Below are 19,058 nucleotides of genomic sequence, written 5' to 3' on the forward strand. Positions count from 1 at the left end.
ATACGTGATTCAATTTTAGTATCAGCACCAAAAATTGCATAAAAATCAGTTAACAAAAGTAAAACAGTTTTCATAAAGTAGATTTTCGCAGGTCTGTGTAATTAATGTTGATAGACTATTGTTAAAAAGTACGATGAAAACATGGGTAGCTTTTCTTTCAGGGCACCTTCGGACCAGCCAGACAACGGGAGCCCCCACCATTTGCTGGTGGGGGCTGGTGGGTGCGCCAATGAACGACAGTGGCGCGCGTCGCTCTGTCGAGTGCGCGCGCGCAGCCATGCGCTCTCTGACGCTGGCGCGCGTATCGCGGAAAAAACGCAAACAGTGAAAAACACAGCGACTGTGATGACAATCCTCGGCTGACGATCGAATACTTTCCTGTGAGAGAAAAGCTAGCGAAGGTCGTGAAACGTGCTCTCGTGGTGCAGCTGCTGAAGTGTTTACGGTTAGTTTCAAAATGTTATGACATTCCTCTTACATATCTGCATTTATAAAATTTTTACTATAAAATAATTGTTACATGTAAATGTAAAAATAATACAATTACATTATTAAAACTATACTAAAAATTCTTAGTGTGTATTGTAGGATACAGTTGGGACATCCTCTCATATGAATTGACACACGAAACATTGATTCATCTAGTTCAGACAGTCTAACTCCCAATGTTTCCGATCACAATTTGTTCTCTTATATGCAATGTATCCAACTATCATTTTCATATATATTTGTAGCAATCCTTTATTTTAATAGTACATGTTTTTGGCTATGTAATGTGGAGCTATTCCAGTCCCTTCTTATCTTCAATCAATTAAAATAAAATAATATCGCAAAAAATATTCACAAATATATTAAAATTTAATGAGAAAATATGCCTTTGCTATAAATCATATTAAAACTTACAGCAGCTTAATATGTGTAGGTTCATTGAATTGTTTTTTTTATATATGTTAGTTTCAAAACTGTGATACCCTTATTAAAAAAATAATAATCTATAGTTTCTGAAGGATTTTTAATAACTTAAAATCCCATGATTTAGTTTAAATATAAGCAATACGCACTTACTATATACATATACAACAATATTACTTTTAATATTATCATGAATAAATAATCTATATATTATAACTGATATTTTTTAAATATTCAGTTATTAGAATTGAACTTTAAAAAAATATTTATAGTTAAACGTTACAAGTGATTTTAAATCTTCTCGTGATTAAAAAATCTGTAATTAACTTATTGAAACATGTATACCATAGCATTAAATGACATTCACATAATACATATTCGCGAATAAAATAAAAATAATAAATTCTGGTAAACTGTCGGATTTGAATGATCGAATACAATAAGTAATATCGAAAATATACAGACGTATTAATAAATAGTTTATTCGATGCGATTTTATAAAAAAAAGTCAATCGCGACTATCAACATGTTAGCCACTGCTGCTTCAGATAATATAAGATTAATGAATGGATCGATATTATAATATTATCAATACGTCGCACAATAAGCTTGTCATGTGATAAAAGCATTATATTTTAAACAATAGCTAGTAATCAAACTGTATAGTAGCATAGAATATAGTACATTTACGCGGTTGAATCCCATATTTCGAAGCGGCGCGACGGGAGCATTGTCAGCAGACAGACGTCTGACGCGTGTTTTTTGCTTCTTTTGTTTTTTTGCTTCATCGTCTGTCTCTCGGTGTTTATATCAAATAATTCTGTCGTCAAAATGGAAAATGTGCGTATCAACAAACGTTTCCGTCTCGCGAGCCGGCGATTGCGATACGTGAGTTATGACCTACCACATGGTTGAATGTATTCTCGCCGCGAGTGTTGGCGCAGAATTGCACTTTGGCTTCAAGCCGGACGAAAAAATCACGTCATGTGTCGAATATGTTTTTTTCGGAGCGAAAGCTTGGCAGAAGCTCGCGCTGAACGGGTTCAAACGGACGTGTCGTTAGAAATTTTGTACGGGTAATTTTATGATTAGTTAGTTAATTTTTATATTTAAAAAAAAAACTAGAGTTCATATGGAATTCGAACCCAGTTCCTTTAGGCGGTAATCATCGATTTACACCACTGTTCCAGTATCGTAGATCTCTTTCTTGACATTTAGATATTGTTGAAATAAATAACTTTATTATTTATTATCAACCATCGAGAAGTATTCTTGAAACAGTTATACCATTATAAAATATGTATTCAAGTTGACAAGTATAACAAGTCTCGTTTAAATATACAGTTTTGGTGTGCTTCTAGTGTCAGCATTTGTAATGTCTAGTAACAATATCAGTCTTGTTACATTTGCAAATAAACATTATTCATTTTAATACTTACAAATCATTAAATAATTTTATATATAAATATTAATATATATATAAATATACTCATTTCCTAGTGTTAAGTCTCATACTTAGAAATTCTGGTTTCTCCATATTTTTCATTACTCCAGAAATGAAAAATTCTCATCTTCACTTCTCGATTTTCTCGAGAATTCCCGAAAAATATATTTGCTATATTGTATTTGATTATAATAATACAGTATATTATTGTAGATATCCTTATATCACGAACTTAAAAAGGATGATGATTTGCTATACCTAATGTACGTGAATAACATTATTATATTATATTAATATTATTATGGCGTAACTCAATGGAAAGCCTCCACATATTTTTGCAATCTGCCGATTTCAACGCGGATCGGTTTATTCTTATCTGATTAATAATGTAGTTCTTAGTTTACCAAAGCAAAGATTAGGTCAATTAGAGTAGTTAGGAAAATCGTAAACAATTTTTAATAATTAAAAGAGGGGTATACCTCGCAGCCAGTAAGACGCAGGTGGAAACTAGTGAGAATTTTATTAGATTGTATTACATATTGCGTCAAAGACTAGGAAGATGTTTTCTCCAAACAGTGGTAGAGAAGCTGGCGCAGGGATGTTGTCCGTTAGAGTTTTAGTTGGTGTGGCAGCGATGGTATTATAGAGGTTGATCCCTCTCTAGTGCGAGCTTCCATGACAATATGTTGTCCGCAGACAAACGGGCGTCTGTTAGTCTCTTGGACTGTCTGCCGGAGTCTGGCTTAAGTATACAGGACTGCATAGCTTTCTCACCAATCACAATCATGCATCGATTATCCAGCCAATTGTTCCACTCGCTTCTTAGAACAACGAAATAAGTATACGCCTTTAGAAAATGCTGAATATATCTGAGGTTGAATTGTGTAACGGGAATATTGCAACCGTACGGTGCTATTTGTCTTCCGGTGACCGTTTCGTAACAAAGAAATATTCATTCAATACACCAGAGAATCCTTGCGTGTTATTTATGAAGGAAACCCTTATTTTTTCTAGCCTTTGTGTGATCACACTATTGTCTAGTTTATCCTTATTGATGAATAATCACTTTTGGTCTAAGTAATTGTCGCGATTTCCTACAAATGAGTGCTTTGTTTAGTCCTTACAAAACGCTTCCGACCTCAATTACAAGCTTTCAAGAAAGCATGCATATTTTCAAGCATCTGGCACGGATCCACTCTATCTTATTCAGCGGTATAAAAAAACGCAGTTGTTAAAAACTGTATCAAAATTTCAGAGAAATCAGCAAATTTATCAAGAACTGAGAATTGAATATGTGACGCGAATATCATTGTATGTATATTGTAGTCAACTTTACAGGAAATGAAAAATTAATTTACAGACTTAAATATAATATGTTCATTTTTGGATATTTATAATATTATATAATATTATATTTCACAATTTATTATTCAGAAAGTTATAACACGAAAATATAACACGATATTGGATTTTGTCAGGAATGTACATTTTCAATTGTGGAGTAACGTTATGACGTTATGACGTTGTAGCGTTGATCCAATGTATGACGGTAATTACCTATGGATCATTTATAACGTTTGTCGAAAACTTTTCTAGTAATACATCATTTTAAAATTAAATAGTGGTATTTTAAAAAGATTTAATAAAAAAATTGACAAAAATAATATAAAATTTTTTTATTAGCCGATAGATATTTTGAAACTCTAGTTTTTTTATATTTTGAAGAAGTTGGTTGACATAGCAGAATCACTCATATTACGTTATTCAATCAAAATCTTAATTCAGACCTACAACATTATTCGCGCCGCATGTTCAATTATCAAAAAATAATATTCTGAAAGAAACACTACAGAATCATAATCATGGTTTATTTCTCTGCTATTTTTTACCTTCTTACCATTAACACACATATTTAAATAATTTTTATCTCTTACTTGTAATGATGTATCAAACATATAAAAAGTAAATTCTTTATGATAAAGACATTTGTATATGTACTATAAAATAGACAAGTCAGAATAAAATATTAGGAACATATATAAAAAAAAATTTCAGAATCAATTCTGTGTAAAGCATAAATTCATTTTTGCGTTAAGGTCTACACAAGTACTAGACGAAATTATAATATAAATAGAATTATTAAGTATTCTTATAACACTTATTTTTATAGATAAAATTTATGATCTTTAAATATTAGTGAAAAGATTTTTTTAGCACAGTAACACATGCTATTTGTATAATAAGGAAACACTGTTCTAAAATCGATCCGAAAGTTAAAAGCCATTTATATGTAGAATTTTAAGTGAATTTTCATCATATATTTATAGGTTTAAAAAGTTATAAAGGCTTAGATTCTAATACGAGTACAAAATTATACAATATTATAAATTAAATCAGGTAATTACATATGTATATGATCAAAAAACCAAATAGGTAAAGACGATGCATCTATTGAACAACATATGTATTTATTATAATGGTGCAAAAATATAAATAAAAATTTTATTTTCAAGTTTAATTAATAGTATTAAATTGGTTAACTCAGTAATTGATAAAAATATTTGTTTTAATATAATTCATTAGTAAGACATTCACGATGTTTCAACTTTTCTTGTTTATTTTATAAAAAAAATCAGTTCATCCATATCCACATTCTGGCGTGTATGTTGCAGTGTTAGAATTTTTTTATTTTAGTGTTAATTTTTTTATAGCATAAGTATACAAATGTGGGAGTAAAGTAGCATTATTTATTATATAGTATTACCTAAAAGATCTAACAAATTTACACTTAATACTATAATATTATTTTGTTTCATTTAACTGTTATTTGATTTTTTAAATAAATATTATCTAAAATACACTATATGATTTAATATTTATATATAATTATAATTGTTTGTTTCAATGATCAATTTCGTAATGTAGATAAAAAATTATATCTGTTGAATGAGAAAAAGTTTGCCGCTCTACCATGCGTCGATGTCTTTTTTAATGCTTACACTATTTACGGTCACATAATATTAGGAATGCTCTATTTTTTCAACTTCTAATTTGTCTACTAAAAATTGATACGACATAATATAATTTATTATCAATCTAAAAGTATTAATGCAGTCCAAATTATATCTATTAATCAGTACTGAAAAATCATATGCGATATATTTAATGCATACGATTTTCCGCATAGCAACATTTTATCTTTGCGTTGTGACATTTATAATGGATTTGATGATTGATTTTTTATATACAATTAAAATGCATCTTGTATGTACATCTAACTGAGAATTAGAAAATAACGAACTTAAATTTAGTAATTAATAATGCATTAATTGATTTAAAAAAAAGATTCCATTTTTTTATCGTAGCATAGAAATGAAGTTATTGATATCATTATTTGATTTTTAACGTTGGATACATCACAGTGCAATATTCATGAGTGTTGTTTTTCAAAACATCAAAACGATCGATAATACTTATTTTAATAATTAAATATACTTTATATTTTGTAAAAACGCCTGTATAACATATTTGCAACACTCACATGCGAGAGTGTGTGCGTAAAAAGGGTAATGCACTGGACTATTAATAATTTTTGTGGGTGTACAACTATAAATGTTTTCGAATCACTACAGCGGCGGTCGCGAATATGCGGCGCCGTAGTTTTTTTTTGCAATTCCTTCATAATGAAGGAAACTTGGCGATCGTAAATATTGCGTTTTTTCATTTCAATCTTATTCGCTCTCTCTCTCTCTCTCTCTCTCCGCCGAAATGATGATTGTTTCGCGAAAAATAATAGAAAGGTCAACAACACCGTCGGGAAACAAGCCGAGAGATTTCTGGACGCTGGGATCAGTGAGATTTTTGCGTTTTGGACTCGCTGTCGATATGCATGTTGACCTCTGGTATAACGAGTTTGACGTTTCCTCAGAAAAATGTTAATTATTCGACCTTCCCGTCGCTCGGCGGCTTCCCGTGTGTTTCATAATGTTGCGTAAATTTATTGTCCTATAAAATCTGCACAAATGGTGGCATTTTACACGATTTATTTTAATCCGAATCTTAAGAATGTGTTGCCAAATTCACTGTATTAAATTGCAGGCTTTTTATTCAGCTTCAGTCTTGTGATCCAGCAATTGTCTCGGCGGTTATGTGGCATATTTTAATGAAAGTAGAGAGAGTAGAGTCTCTTCTTGAAAGGGACAGTAGAGACTCATTGCGCTCTATCTATCCTTCGCAACACTTTTTTCTCGATTGTGTCAAAACAGTCGTTCGTCGGCCTCTGCAATTGTCCAAATTTTCAAACCATGTCAGCATATGTTTTGTACATTAGTATCTTCGTGCAATATAGGTACATAATAATAGTGTCTGATTTGATTTATTATACCGAAATTACATTTATTTGCTGACATCTCGTTGATGTCATTTTTGTCTCTTCTTAATTTTTTAATTAATTCATTAATTCTTGGCTGATGACTTAAGAGTAAAGTAGGCTTCTATTAGTGCCTGTTTTGATCTTGCTACAGTATCTATGTTATCTGCCAGAAGTGATGACTTACAGATTTTTTACACAGTTGCCATCTAGAGTCATTATTATCTGAATATTAGATGTCGTTGTTAAGTGCAAGAATACGCCTAGAAATGTCTATTTTTATTTATATGAACCCATTTATGAGTAGTATTTAAACTAACAACATTGTCACTATTAATTATATTTATGTTTTCTGCCACGAGAATTGTGTTTTCGCAGCTCAAATGAACATAACACTCTTAGATCGCTGTCACATATAAGATTAAATTATATATACGATTTTCTAAAAATGCATACGTGCCAAAGCGTAAAAATAGTACAACAGTGACTCTCAATATGCGTGCGCAGGCTCTTTGGCGCCTTCGAAGGTCGTTCGCTCGACAAAGTGTCCAACCGGCCAATTCCACACACCTCTTCCATTAACTCAATACCGTTTTTTTCTATCACAGAGTTAATAATAAAAGTCGTATTATAATGATGAAATTTCAGGAAGTTCAAAAACAATAATTATGTATAGAAAAAAATAGAAAAATACACCGACTAGAACTGGTTATCTTACGCTTTTCGACGAAACTTATCTGTTAGCGAGAACGTAAATTTATTGTGACCCATTTACATGTCGACTCTCTTAAATCCGAGTGTTTACGTTCGGATTAAAATCTGAATTTATATCATTAGAGTTTCAAGTAGTTTGTTTTTTTGAAGAGCTTAAACGATTTATAACACCGCCTTTACCATCCCAATATAGAAAAAAATATAGCTTATACTTGCATATTATTTACGTTTATTGCTATTGTAAATGTACGTTAATTAATCATGTGCTGTAAAAACAAATAAATTAAAAATACCATTGTTGCTAAGCTTAGCGACATACATTATTATTCTGCTAATTATCAAATTTCGCAGCGTAAAAGTAAAATGATCAATCAGAACTTTTTGGCACCAGAAACTTCACGAGTCACGTAACAAGACCGACAAACGAATCGGTAATTCAGTACCGATTTCAATCTATTAATTTGATACTTTTATTCGCGGTAATATAAATTATGTTATTGATATTCAGTGATATAATATTATTATATACGACGTCCATTTTGTTTTAATTATTTTTTTAATAACATTTAAAGATTCTGGTTTCACAGAGAAACGATGAAAATAAACTGTGTATTTAATATTGGCAATTCCCAGTGTGAATTTTGCTCATAATATGATAATTTAAAACATTGAGGCAATATATTCTTAATGATTAAATTTACATTACTGATGAACCAATTTAAAATATTAAGGCAAAAAAATGTGTACATAATTAACAATGCCAAAAATTAGCCAAAACTGCATTTGACTATTGAAACATTCATGTGTTATAGTTCCTGATATACAACGTTTAAGTATCTTTGCTTTACATCTATCCATTTTTAATTTTTTAATGGTATAAAAAACTTTATATTTTGTATTATTTTATATTAAATGAAGTTTATATGGAGTAAAGTCGTAAAAATAGCAAGAACTCTGTATTTTATAGTTATTTATTCATAAAAAATCCTCTTATTTTTAGGTAAAATTCAGTATTTCTTTAAATAAAATATGTAATAAAATAAATTAATAAGTATACAAAATTGCACATTTTTTTTTATTATGATTATTTAAATTCAATTTCTAAAAATATGTATTAATTAAAATTAGTGGTTCAAGTTTTCCTGAAGGTGCAATTTGTTTAGACAACTTATGCGGTCCATATTGTAGATAATTGACAGTTAAGAATGTGATATTTTCTTATCGTAGACTAATTTAATTATATTTTGATTTCAATATAAAAAAATATAACTAAATTTAAGAGAAAAATTGCAAAATAGTGATAAAATTATTACCCAATTATCACACTAGTAATAAATAACAGTAATCTCTTTTTCCCAATATACACAATTTTCACTGGAACTGGATTGAACATCATGTTATGTTGAACAGTCTAATTATTTAAAAAACATTTTACTTACTGTTTTTTGAAAACATCTTTAGTGATAGAATAAACGTTTTCTTATTTATTCCTAATTTGAACAGAGCAAAAATATTTTTTATAAAGTTGCCAAGTATAAAACCAAGTCATTAAACTTAGCTTTTAGAACCGCTTGCTGTGATTAGAACAGTGGTTAAAGTAGGTAAAGTTAAATACAATAGCTTTTTAAAGCATTTTGAAAAGTCAACACAATTTTAAATTTTCTACTTAAATTTCAACGTTTTTTAATTAGTATAACTAAGCATTACAACATAGTTATTATTAGCTTATTTGAGAAATATTTTTGTTATTGAAAAGGTAATACAATACTTTTACAGACATATGTTTAGCTTCTTTCAGACTTTTTTACACTAATTTGCATTGAAGTGTTTTACTCCTAAGATATTTATTTTGTTATCAATACTATGATAAGAAGAATTATCGTATAACATCATAAAAATTTATATTCCAAAACTAGATAGCTTTAGAGAATTTTTTCGTTTTTTTTTCATGCCAGATTTTTTAATAGATTATTTGTCATCAAATCATCGCAATTAAATATCGATTTTTTTATTTTCGCGATTTCAATTAGGTGTTTATTTAATATTTTATATGCACTTGATATTTATCCGTGAGATTAGAAAAATCTATGAAGACCAAACCTGTACATTATTACAATATGATAATTACTAATACTGATCTCTTAGACACGACATAAATTGAAAGACATTAGAGTTCAAACCTTTCAGACTTTCGGGTATGATTTTTTATATAGTAGATATATTCTTCCATTTATTACTATTTCAATAGAATTCAATATTTTTTTTATTTTTCTCAGATTTTATGGAAAATCTAAATGAGAAACCCGAAACTTATTTTAATTAACTTTTTAGTGAATGAGAAAAATAAATATGCATTTGCATATACAGAGATACATGGATTTTCGAAAATTTATTAAAAATGCCTATCTTGAGTTAGGCTAGGTTAGGTTAGCAACGTTATGCTTGTAGTGTACGTGTGGCAAAAAACGCGAAAAGAGAAATTTGTTTCTGTTTTGGCATGTGGTGATTTTAAAGCAAATAGTGTTGTGTTCATTAGGAATAATTATAAGTATGGCCATCCGTATTCACTGAAAAAAAATATTTGTATTTATGTTTAAAAACTGAAAGTTTCTAAATTTTTGTGAACATTGCAGGGGCATCAATGCCGAAATATCAAATTGTAAGTTCTAATATGTAGTGATGAATCCTGGCATTTAAATAATATATATGTGCATATAAACATAGATGAATAAAATAAACGAAATGAAGCAAACAATTTGAAATCAATGTCCGATTAGAAAGTTCTGCAAATTTATAGTTCTTGTAAAAAATATGAAATATATCTATCTATGAAATATATATACATACAAAAAAATGAAGATTGAATCAAGAAACCTGTTCCTATGCTAACTAAATGCATCTAGGTGTACTAAAGATATTATAAGTCAATCCTAAATTAAATGCATTAGAATTATTTTCTGGACCTTAAATCTTTGCTTTTCAAATTTCCTTCGTATGTGAACAAATTTACAAGACTTAGGAAGGTTTGGAATGCTCTTGACTTATAATTTACAAATTTGATAGTGCGTGAGTGCGGGGGAGTAGTCGGCAGGGATGTCACTTGTTGCTTCGGGGCAAGGGCGGAGACGCAGACCGCGTAGGAGTAGAGATCGGCGGGCAGGGGCGGCGCGTGCCCGTCCACGTGTGTCCGCACGTGCAGCCGAGGCGCAGCGCCGTTCTCGGTGCCGGCTCCACTGCCGCCTCGACCGTCGGCCTGTACGCACGCCTCGACGCCACCGCCACCCGTCGCCACTGACTCGGTTCGCCGTACGAGAGCGATTCCACCTGTGATATTCATATACGTGACCGCCAAATCGGGTAAATTCATTGCACATGCACGAACGCGCGCGATTTTTACCCTCCAAATTTTTGACTCTGAAGCTAAAACTTTTAGCTACAGATAACTAACTCCATGACTGACGATTCGGGCTAAGTAAGACTTTGCACGTAAACGAGCGAACGCGATTTTTCTTATTTTTACCCGCCAAAACTTTTCGCGTCTCGATATTGACATCTTACTGTAATTTAAATCATACTGAAAACCAGCAAGATTTCAACATATTTACGGATGATTATGACACATTGTTGAATTGAGTGATTAATTAATTATATGAGATATATTAAATTTTAGTTTATAGAAAAGTTCAATTCAAATTGTATGATTAACTTTATAAATACAAATTTTATACTCAAAATTAAGCATATCTTTTAACTGAAAATCAGACTTTTATACACAATTATTTTTAACACAATTACGTATTATTTATTGCCTTAAAAAAAAGTTATTTTATTTATACAATATATTTTCTTCTTATTATAAACAAATCTGACATTTTTTCACCGAAAATTAATTTAAATATTATTGATAGTTTTTTTGTTATTATCTTCATTAAAGTACTATGTTGTATTTAAATGTGTTCTTATTAATATTATAATTCGGGGGCTTAAAAAATACATGCCTTATTACATTAAAATCTTATTTTTTATCATTAAATATAAAAATAAAATCTAATAAATCTTATCAGCCTTTAAAATTAATACTTATTAATTATTTACTTTCGACTTTTATTTACGAGCAAAAATTCTATATATGTGTGACTTAATAATACAACTTTTCTCACACCATTCTTACCTATATTTTATGAATACATCATAAATATTAAATATTAAGTAATTACAAAAAAGCGTCATTGTCAATTAAAGCACTAAAAAATTCATAATTATATAAAATATCTAAAACTAGATATATTTATAACTACGCGGATATATAAAAAAATAAGTGTATGTACACTTATTTTTTTATATATCCGAAAGAACAGCAAATATTAAATAACCAGTGTAATCATGATTTTTTATACAATAACTACGTCTTAATGTATAAATTAATATTATTTTTCTTTCTGTAAAGTTAAAGTTTATAGATTTACTTGCTGCCTTTTTTTATTAATTTTCTGCCTTTCCTATAAAATATACGTCGAATTTCGATTTTTATTTATTATCTTATGTACTATGCCGGGATTATTATTATATAAAAATCTCAAAATTGCAAGAGTTATTGATCCTTAACTACTGACTCTAATATAAATCCAAATAAAATCTAGCATATCTTTATGATGGCAATTTTCAATTAAACGAGACTATAAGTTTATTTTTAATTAATATAAACATGTACATATATTATGTATATTTTTGTGCTTTTATATATATAAGTATATGTACTATATTTATGTTCAATTATGAATTATTTTTTATATGGATTCCAACAAATTAAAGTGTTCTACAACAATTAGTCAATACTATATAATTATCGCGAACAAGCCTTGTTACACTGACGCAAAACCTAGATTAGTTAGGGCTACTTTCTCGTCCGACACTTAACCCATTAGCAGTAATTTTAATTACCACGTTTAAATGGATATATACATACGTTGGAAATTTTATAAGATTTTTATAAAAGTGCTGCCTTATATGGTTTTATAGATCTGAGCCCAATACTTATATAATCGCACTTCGTAAGCTAAAATAAGAATGCGAAACTTTTCGGTATTAAAATCGATATAGTATGAAAAAAACATTTATTTTAATAAAACTATTAAAAAAGCTAAACTTAATTTTTAAAAAAGTTACTATTTTTTTTCATTTTGATGAAAATAATGAGTTATTCCCAACTAAGCTGAATTTCTTAATGATTGTTCTTAAATTCTCTCTGCACTAAAATGTTGGTCTATCAATCTTAAGAGATATCGATCTCTTACTCTTGTTTTGTAGTCGCTTTTCTTTTACGGTATTGTATGTATACTGTATTTAAAGAACTAGAGAATTTTCTTCATAAAAAAACACCGACAGCCGGTAATTTGGTGTAATATTTATACTCTATAATCTAAAAAACTTAATTATAAATTCATTTGTAGGCAACCTTATTTTTAATACATATATGATATTCTATACGAGCTGAAGCTTCAGCTTAACTAATATGTACGACCTAGCTCGATTTAAATTAATCATCACGATATTCATTTCTGAGATTAGGAAAATCTAAAGAAACGTAATCTGTAATAATCGATTAGAATTATTAACATATTATAATCACTAATTTTGATCTTTCAGACACGATATAAATTGTAAGACATTATGGTTTATATGGGATTCAAACCTATGTCTTTTAAATATTAATCACTAACAATACCATTTGTTTGTCAGTAAGGGTTCAGTTTTCTGTTTTCAGCACATATCTTTCCTGAAAAAAAGTTTAAAGGGAGCACTAAGTGAGCGATTTAAAAATGTGTGATAATATTGCCGATGTACATATCAATAATTGCATTTTTTCTTAATCAGCGAATGGTTTTATAATTATTTTTGTAATACACTACTTATACTTGAAAAACTTAAAAGTTTATTAACAATTTTAATATTTAGAATACCTGTCGTTTTTTCTTCAATTGATCTATAATTTTAAAATTAAAGTCGTATCAATTACTATCGTGCTGGTATTTTTTTATTTTCTTAAACTGTAAGCTTGGGTTTTTCGGATTTTTTTAGAAGCGCCCTTCTCTTCACTTTGCCTTATCTAGGGATTGCAATACTGGTAATACCGGTACTGGGGCAAAAATCGACCTTCGGTACTACAATATGAAATACCGGTAGTACCGAATTTTTTTCACAAATCTATTCATTGGCACTACAAAAATCACGAATCACATATTGATTGAAAGCAGTAGCGGATAATAAAATAAAGCTTATTGTATGGGATCAACATAAGTAGTGTTATCGACGTAGAATATCAATGTAAAAAAAAATTATGCAGTTTTTACGTATTTACGTATTCTATAATATTTACATGAGCATGTATATCATAGGTAAAAAAAAATATATATCTTTCTAAAATAAAAATAATTAAGATGTTCTAAAATAAATATTAAATATGCAATAATTAAAATAAGAGTAAATAAATTAATTACCTAAATCTGTTTTTAGAAAAAAAATGTCGCATTTTAAACAAATAGATTCACAATTTTCTACGCCCTCTTTTCTCATAAGGTTCTTTCAGAAAATCGATAACTTTATTAGTATAAATTGGCTCCTGGTATTAAAACTTAGAAGACATTCAGAAACGTTCGATAAAGACGATGATTTTACTCAACTTATTGTTCCAAAAAAAAAATATTTGCCGGCATTGTCAAATTTTTTTTCCGACAAAGTAAATGAACGAAAATGAAAAATAAATAAGATAAAATACATTTTGTACACACTGGTCTATTGATTTTTTATGTACTAGTGAGCAACACCAAACAATTTTACGATCGCTTAATTGCTGCTCTCGCCAGCTACACAATTTGTGGTGTTCTGATGAACCTGCGTGTGCTATCAGTTTCCTCCAACTGTCTAATCCAGGACCGAATTGTGTTCGCATTAGGAACGGTATTGTTACATGGAATGTTGAGCTGTCGCTGAAAAACGCACGGCAAAACAGTCCATGCCATGTTGGCTACTGAAATGGGGTGACCGGCAGAACAGAAGAACCATTACTAACCGCTTAGTAATGGTTCTGCCACAGCTTTTATGACAAATTTGCGGCAAAACCTTTGAATAAATAATTAAATGTAAGAAGTTGAGGCAGAATTTCAGAAGTTAAAAATATCGTGCGATCAAAATAATGAATTAAAATTTTATAAAGAGAAGATTTTGGTAGCTTAAAAAAATTTCACCTTTTATCAATACGAATAAATATATACATACATTAAAATTTTTGCGAAAGTAGCAGACCGTAATGCGTAAGAGGAAATAATTGTAACTGATGTAAGAACTTGTATTTTTAAAAAATTTAAATAACATTTATGTAAATATTTCATTTAAAAGTTTTCTGGAAAATTCATGATCTTAAGATCTAGCTCACTGTTATATCATACGCTCTTCATTAGCTCAGTCAGCTAGTATTCGATAAGCCAGCGTTTGTGAATTATAAGATATGTATACACCTACTATATATAAGGCCAGACAATTTTCACGTGACGTCATCAGGGAGAGGGATATTAATTAGATCGAGTATACAAAAATCCGCTTGAATTCTTCTTACATTTTGCTATCGCTATTTTTCATGTGGAAAACATTGTAGTAAGCAAGATGAATTTTATATCAAGTATTTTGATCACTTTTAATTTATTAGTATAGTATGAATAAAAATAAAAATTATTTTATTTTCATGAAATAATATTGTAATAAATTTTCATAATTTTAATAGACATTCATAGCTGGTTCAATAAAAAAATGTGCAGACAAGCACACCGATTCCTAATGATCGTGACGTCATGACATAGTCGCGGCTGTTTGGCCTTTATGTAGATGGCGTTTTTGTTATATAAGAGTTTACACCTGCTAACCGCAATGACTGTACTGTTTAGGGTGGTGTCGCTTCGCCGATGTGCTAGCCGCTTGGTAAGAGGCGGAGGAAGAGGCTGCGGAGGAGCTTCGATCTTGTTGCGTTGGTGGTAGCGCGATGAATGCCGCGGGCCGGCCGGCACCGACCGCCAGCCGCCCGCAGACGCAACCCTCCAAGGCCGTGCTCTTTGGCTGTCTGCTCGTCGTGCTGCTGGCGCAGGTCATGCAGGTATCGGGTGAGTTCACACACGGCAAATGTATCAGCTCTTTAGAACGATAATCAACCCCTTACTTATCCGCATCGTTCAGATGACAGTTTTTTTTTATTAATATATACATATATAATATTCTCTGTGAGCTAAAGTAGCTGATTATTGATTTTAATTATTCATCCGCGAGATTAGGAAAATCTAGGTCAACCTGATTGGAATCATTATCATATAATAATCACCAATTGAAATTGAAAAACACATGCGATTCGAACCCAGGTCTTGTATTAATCACTGACTCAATCGTGTACAGATAACATATTACTGTTCTTATATTCTTTTCAAGGTAATTAAAAATATATTGATTTAAGAATATGTTAACTGAGTAAAAAACTATTTAATTATACAGAGATTCAAGTACATTTTTTTCAATTCTTTATTTAAGATGGCCCACAGATGTTTTATCATTCATTCATATCCGGAATGTTTTATATTTAGACTCGTATCTGCATTTACTGCAGATTTTTTTGGCACAATGCCGAAAAGCTTTGTCGTGCATGAATATGACATCACCGTCCAGATACCAGTGATTAATTTGAGGAATCAAACGCGTTGCAAGTACTTGTATATATTAATCATGTCTTATTATACCTTCTAAAATCTGTCCTAGATCAAGGACAGAAAACACGCTCGACACCATAATTGACGTGGAATGTTTAACGGTTTGTTCCATAAATTCCAGCTTAAATTATTCTCCTAGTTTCTGCGTACATGTAATGGATTTGGAACATGAGATTTGAAATACAGACAAAATAGGGATTTATCTTTTGTTTGTGACATCGCCATTATTATGTTTAAAAAAATCTTTTCACATCTTTTGTAAGTAATCTTTGCATAGTTTCGCGGACATCGTATCGATTAGTCCTTTTAGACAAGCGTTTTCGTCGTAGAACTTCTCCCTTATTTTTTTCTTTCTATTGTATTAAAATACAAATATAGCTTTTTAATTAATATTTATATATAAATATATGTATTTAAATACATACATTTTCTTTTTGATGTGGGGGTAAAAATTTCCATTGTCCCGTATTTTCCCACTCTGTTGTTGACGCAACAGACTTATTCCACTCACATATTTCATTGATATAATATTTTTTAGTTAGATTTTTAAAAAATAACCAGTCCTTCTGGAAGAAGCTTTACTTTGACCACGTTATATGACAAACAAAACCCTTTTCTTATCTTCACGTATTTACAAAAATACATTAAATATAGTAAACAATACATAAAGAATAACATAACATTATTTTATTTTTGAAATATTGTAACACAAAATAACAGATTTAAAAAATTAAATGAATTATAAATTTATGCCGCGTGAAAAAAATTACAAATTACGTTATAGGAATAAACATATTTTTTTCTTTTAATATGCCAATAGCATATGTGATTCCAAATTTCTAAGCAGCATCATATTAAAATTACAGACTTGAGGATAACTTTATGCTTTGGAAAACTGGTAGCATATTCTTTTCAATTAAGTGGAATAAATATGACATCATATTTTGAACCGAGCAATGGGATTTATTGATTTTTACCTTGATAGACGCAAATATTGTTTTTTTTTTATTTATTATATTGTACAAATATAATATTATTTAAAAATAAATTTTCTCAAAAATTAACAGCAAAAGTTATGTATAAAAAAATATCGATAGTATTTCATTCGAAAATTATTACAAAATTAAATAAGAATTTACAATAGTATATTTTCACTGCTATAAATATAATAAATATGCCAGTTAAAATGTATCAAACAATTGATTTTTGATATTCAATATCAGTGAAACTATATTTATTTACTGCTCGGAAACATTTTGGCCTTAAAAATTATTGTATCGTTCTACAACTTTGTTTTGAAAATATAATTCCAGTGAAAACGCAATTTGACAGTTGCGAAACGTCAATTTTATATTCAAACCCAAACTGAACCGAAACGAATTAGCCAAACCCAACTTGACTTAATGGAAGCTATAATACTATAATTAGTTTTAGCTTTATAAATTAAAGAGCAGTAAATAATTTCAGTAGCGCCTATATGTTAAAATAAATAAAATAAATCTACTGGGCGCGTACGGTGTAATACATTCCCTTTCGCGCAAAAATTTAAAATCATGATTTCATCACTAAGTATTGCATAATATTAAAATAGTTATAAAAAAAAAAAAATAATTAAATAACAAATCAAGGATTATTTTGCAAGACACATAAAAAAAAGCATATAAAATCTTATAAATTTACTTCCCTTTGCGAATAAAATCTACGAAAAGATTATCAAAATTTAATTTTAGAACATGTTAATAATAATAATATCTTGTAAAATATATCCAAAAGGGTTTTGGCAGAAAAATGACCACAGGGGCAGTGTTTTAGACATTGCTAAAGCTTTGGCACGCAGGCATTACTTAGAATTTTTCTGTAGCTTAGGAATTCAATTATTAAACTCGTTTTTAAACGATAGAATCATTTGAATTAAAAGTGAAAATTATTTGGCAACTTTCAGACTTTTATCTGCTGATTCTTGGAGGACAAGGTTCAATTTTAAGAGCTTTGATATACACAGTATTTATGAGTGGTTTATCAACTAAAACTATATCATCACTTTATTCTTGTAAATATACCCATCAAGCAGAGTATAACTACTTTAGCATCCGTTGCCAGTCGTTACCAGTACTTGGGCCTACGAGTCCAACCCTTATGGGTGGACACCCAGCTTTTGACGGCCGGATGAGCGGGACTCACCCCCTGTAGTACTAAATATTTTATGGAGTTTCATTAGTGTTTCTCCCGAGCTATCTTCATCAAGCAATAAATATACTTAATAACAGAATAAAAAATATTGAAAAATTTTACGACAAATGATTAGTCACTGAAAATATCATTAAAAGAGTAACAGTAAAAAAATTCGTAGATGTAAAAAAGACAAATTATTAAAAGACTGGCAAAGTATTTGGGCCTTACCTTAGATTCTAAGCTTTCGTTAAAGAAAGATTAGCTTACATTAATTTGCTTTCCACTCCAAGATCTAATATAAATTTAATTTGATGAATTTTTTGATCATCTGTATTTTCTAATTTTGTTTCTTTAAAACAGCTACAATTAAATGTAAATTTAAGCTTTAAATTTAGCCATGATATATAACTGCAATATTGTTTTTTTTCTCTTTCTAAATATTATTATTATTGCCTAAGTTTATAATTGTAAAATTACATTCAATTTTAATTTCATACTAAATGTAACCTTTAGTAATTTTATGTATATGTTCCATTTTTTTATTTTAATACTTTAATAAATAAATTATAATTATCCATTTGATCTCGAATCGAAAAATTACCGGAACAAACCCCCAAATATGAACCTGCCACGTTACATAATTGGTATTTTCATGTTGTTGACGGGTGAAATCGTCGCTCTAGTGAAAATACAACCTTCGCGT

At 29.6% G+C, this 19,058-nt stretch overlaps 1 protein-coding gene across 3 annotated transcripts in view; it reads left to right on the top strand.

Annotated features, from left to right (window-relative positions):
* The first annotated feature begins 228 nt into the window (after positions 1-228).
* Positions 229-19,058, top strand: part of Fs (Follistatin) — a 91,280-nt gene continuing 72,450 nt past the window's right edge. The window contains exons 1-2 of one of the 3 annotated variants that reach the window (XM_088196620.1): positions 229-445; positions 15,377-15,589. In XM_088196620.1, coding sequence (XP_088052746.1) covers positions 15,472-15,589 — 118 coding nt within the window. In that variant the 5' untranslated portion in view covers positions 229-445; positions 15,377-15,471. Of the gene's footprint in view, positions 446-10,671; positions 10,797-15,376; positions 15,590-19,058 lie in introns of those variants that run through there. The other 2 variants (XR_015811273.1, XM_088196619.1) reach the window with 2 other exon arrangements.

Source organism: Plectrocnemia conspersa, unplaced genomic scaffold (assembly GCF_051122295.1).
Source record: "Plectrocnemia conspersa isolate PC_06_02 unplaced genomic scaffold, ASM5112229v1 ptg000011l, whole genome shotgun sequence".
Taxonomy (NCBI): Eukaryota; Metazoa; Arthropoda; class Insecta; order Trichoptera; family Polycentropodidae; genus Plectrocnemia; species Plectrocnemia conspersa.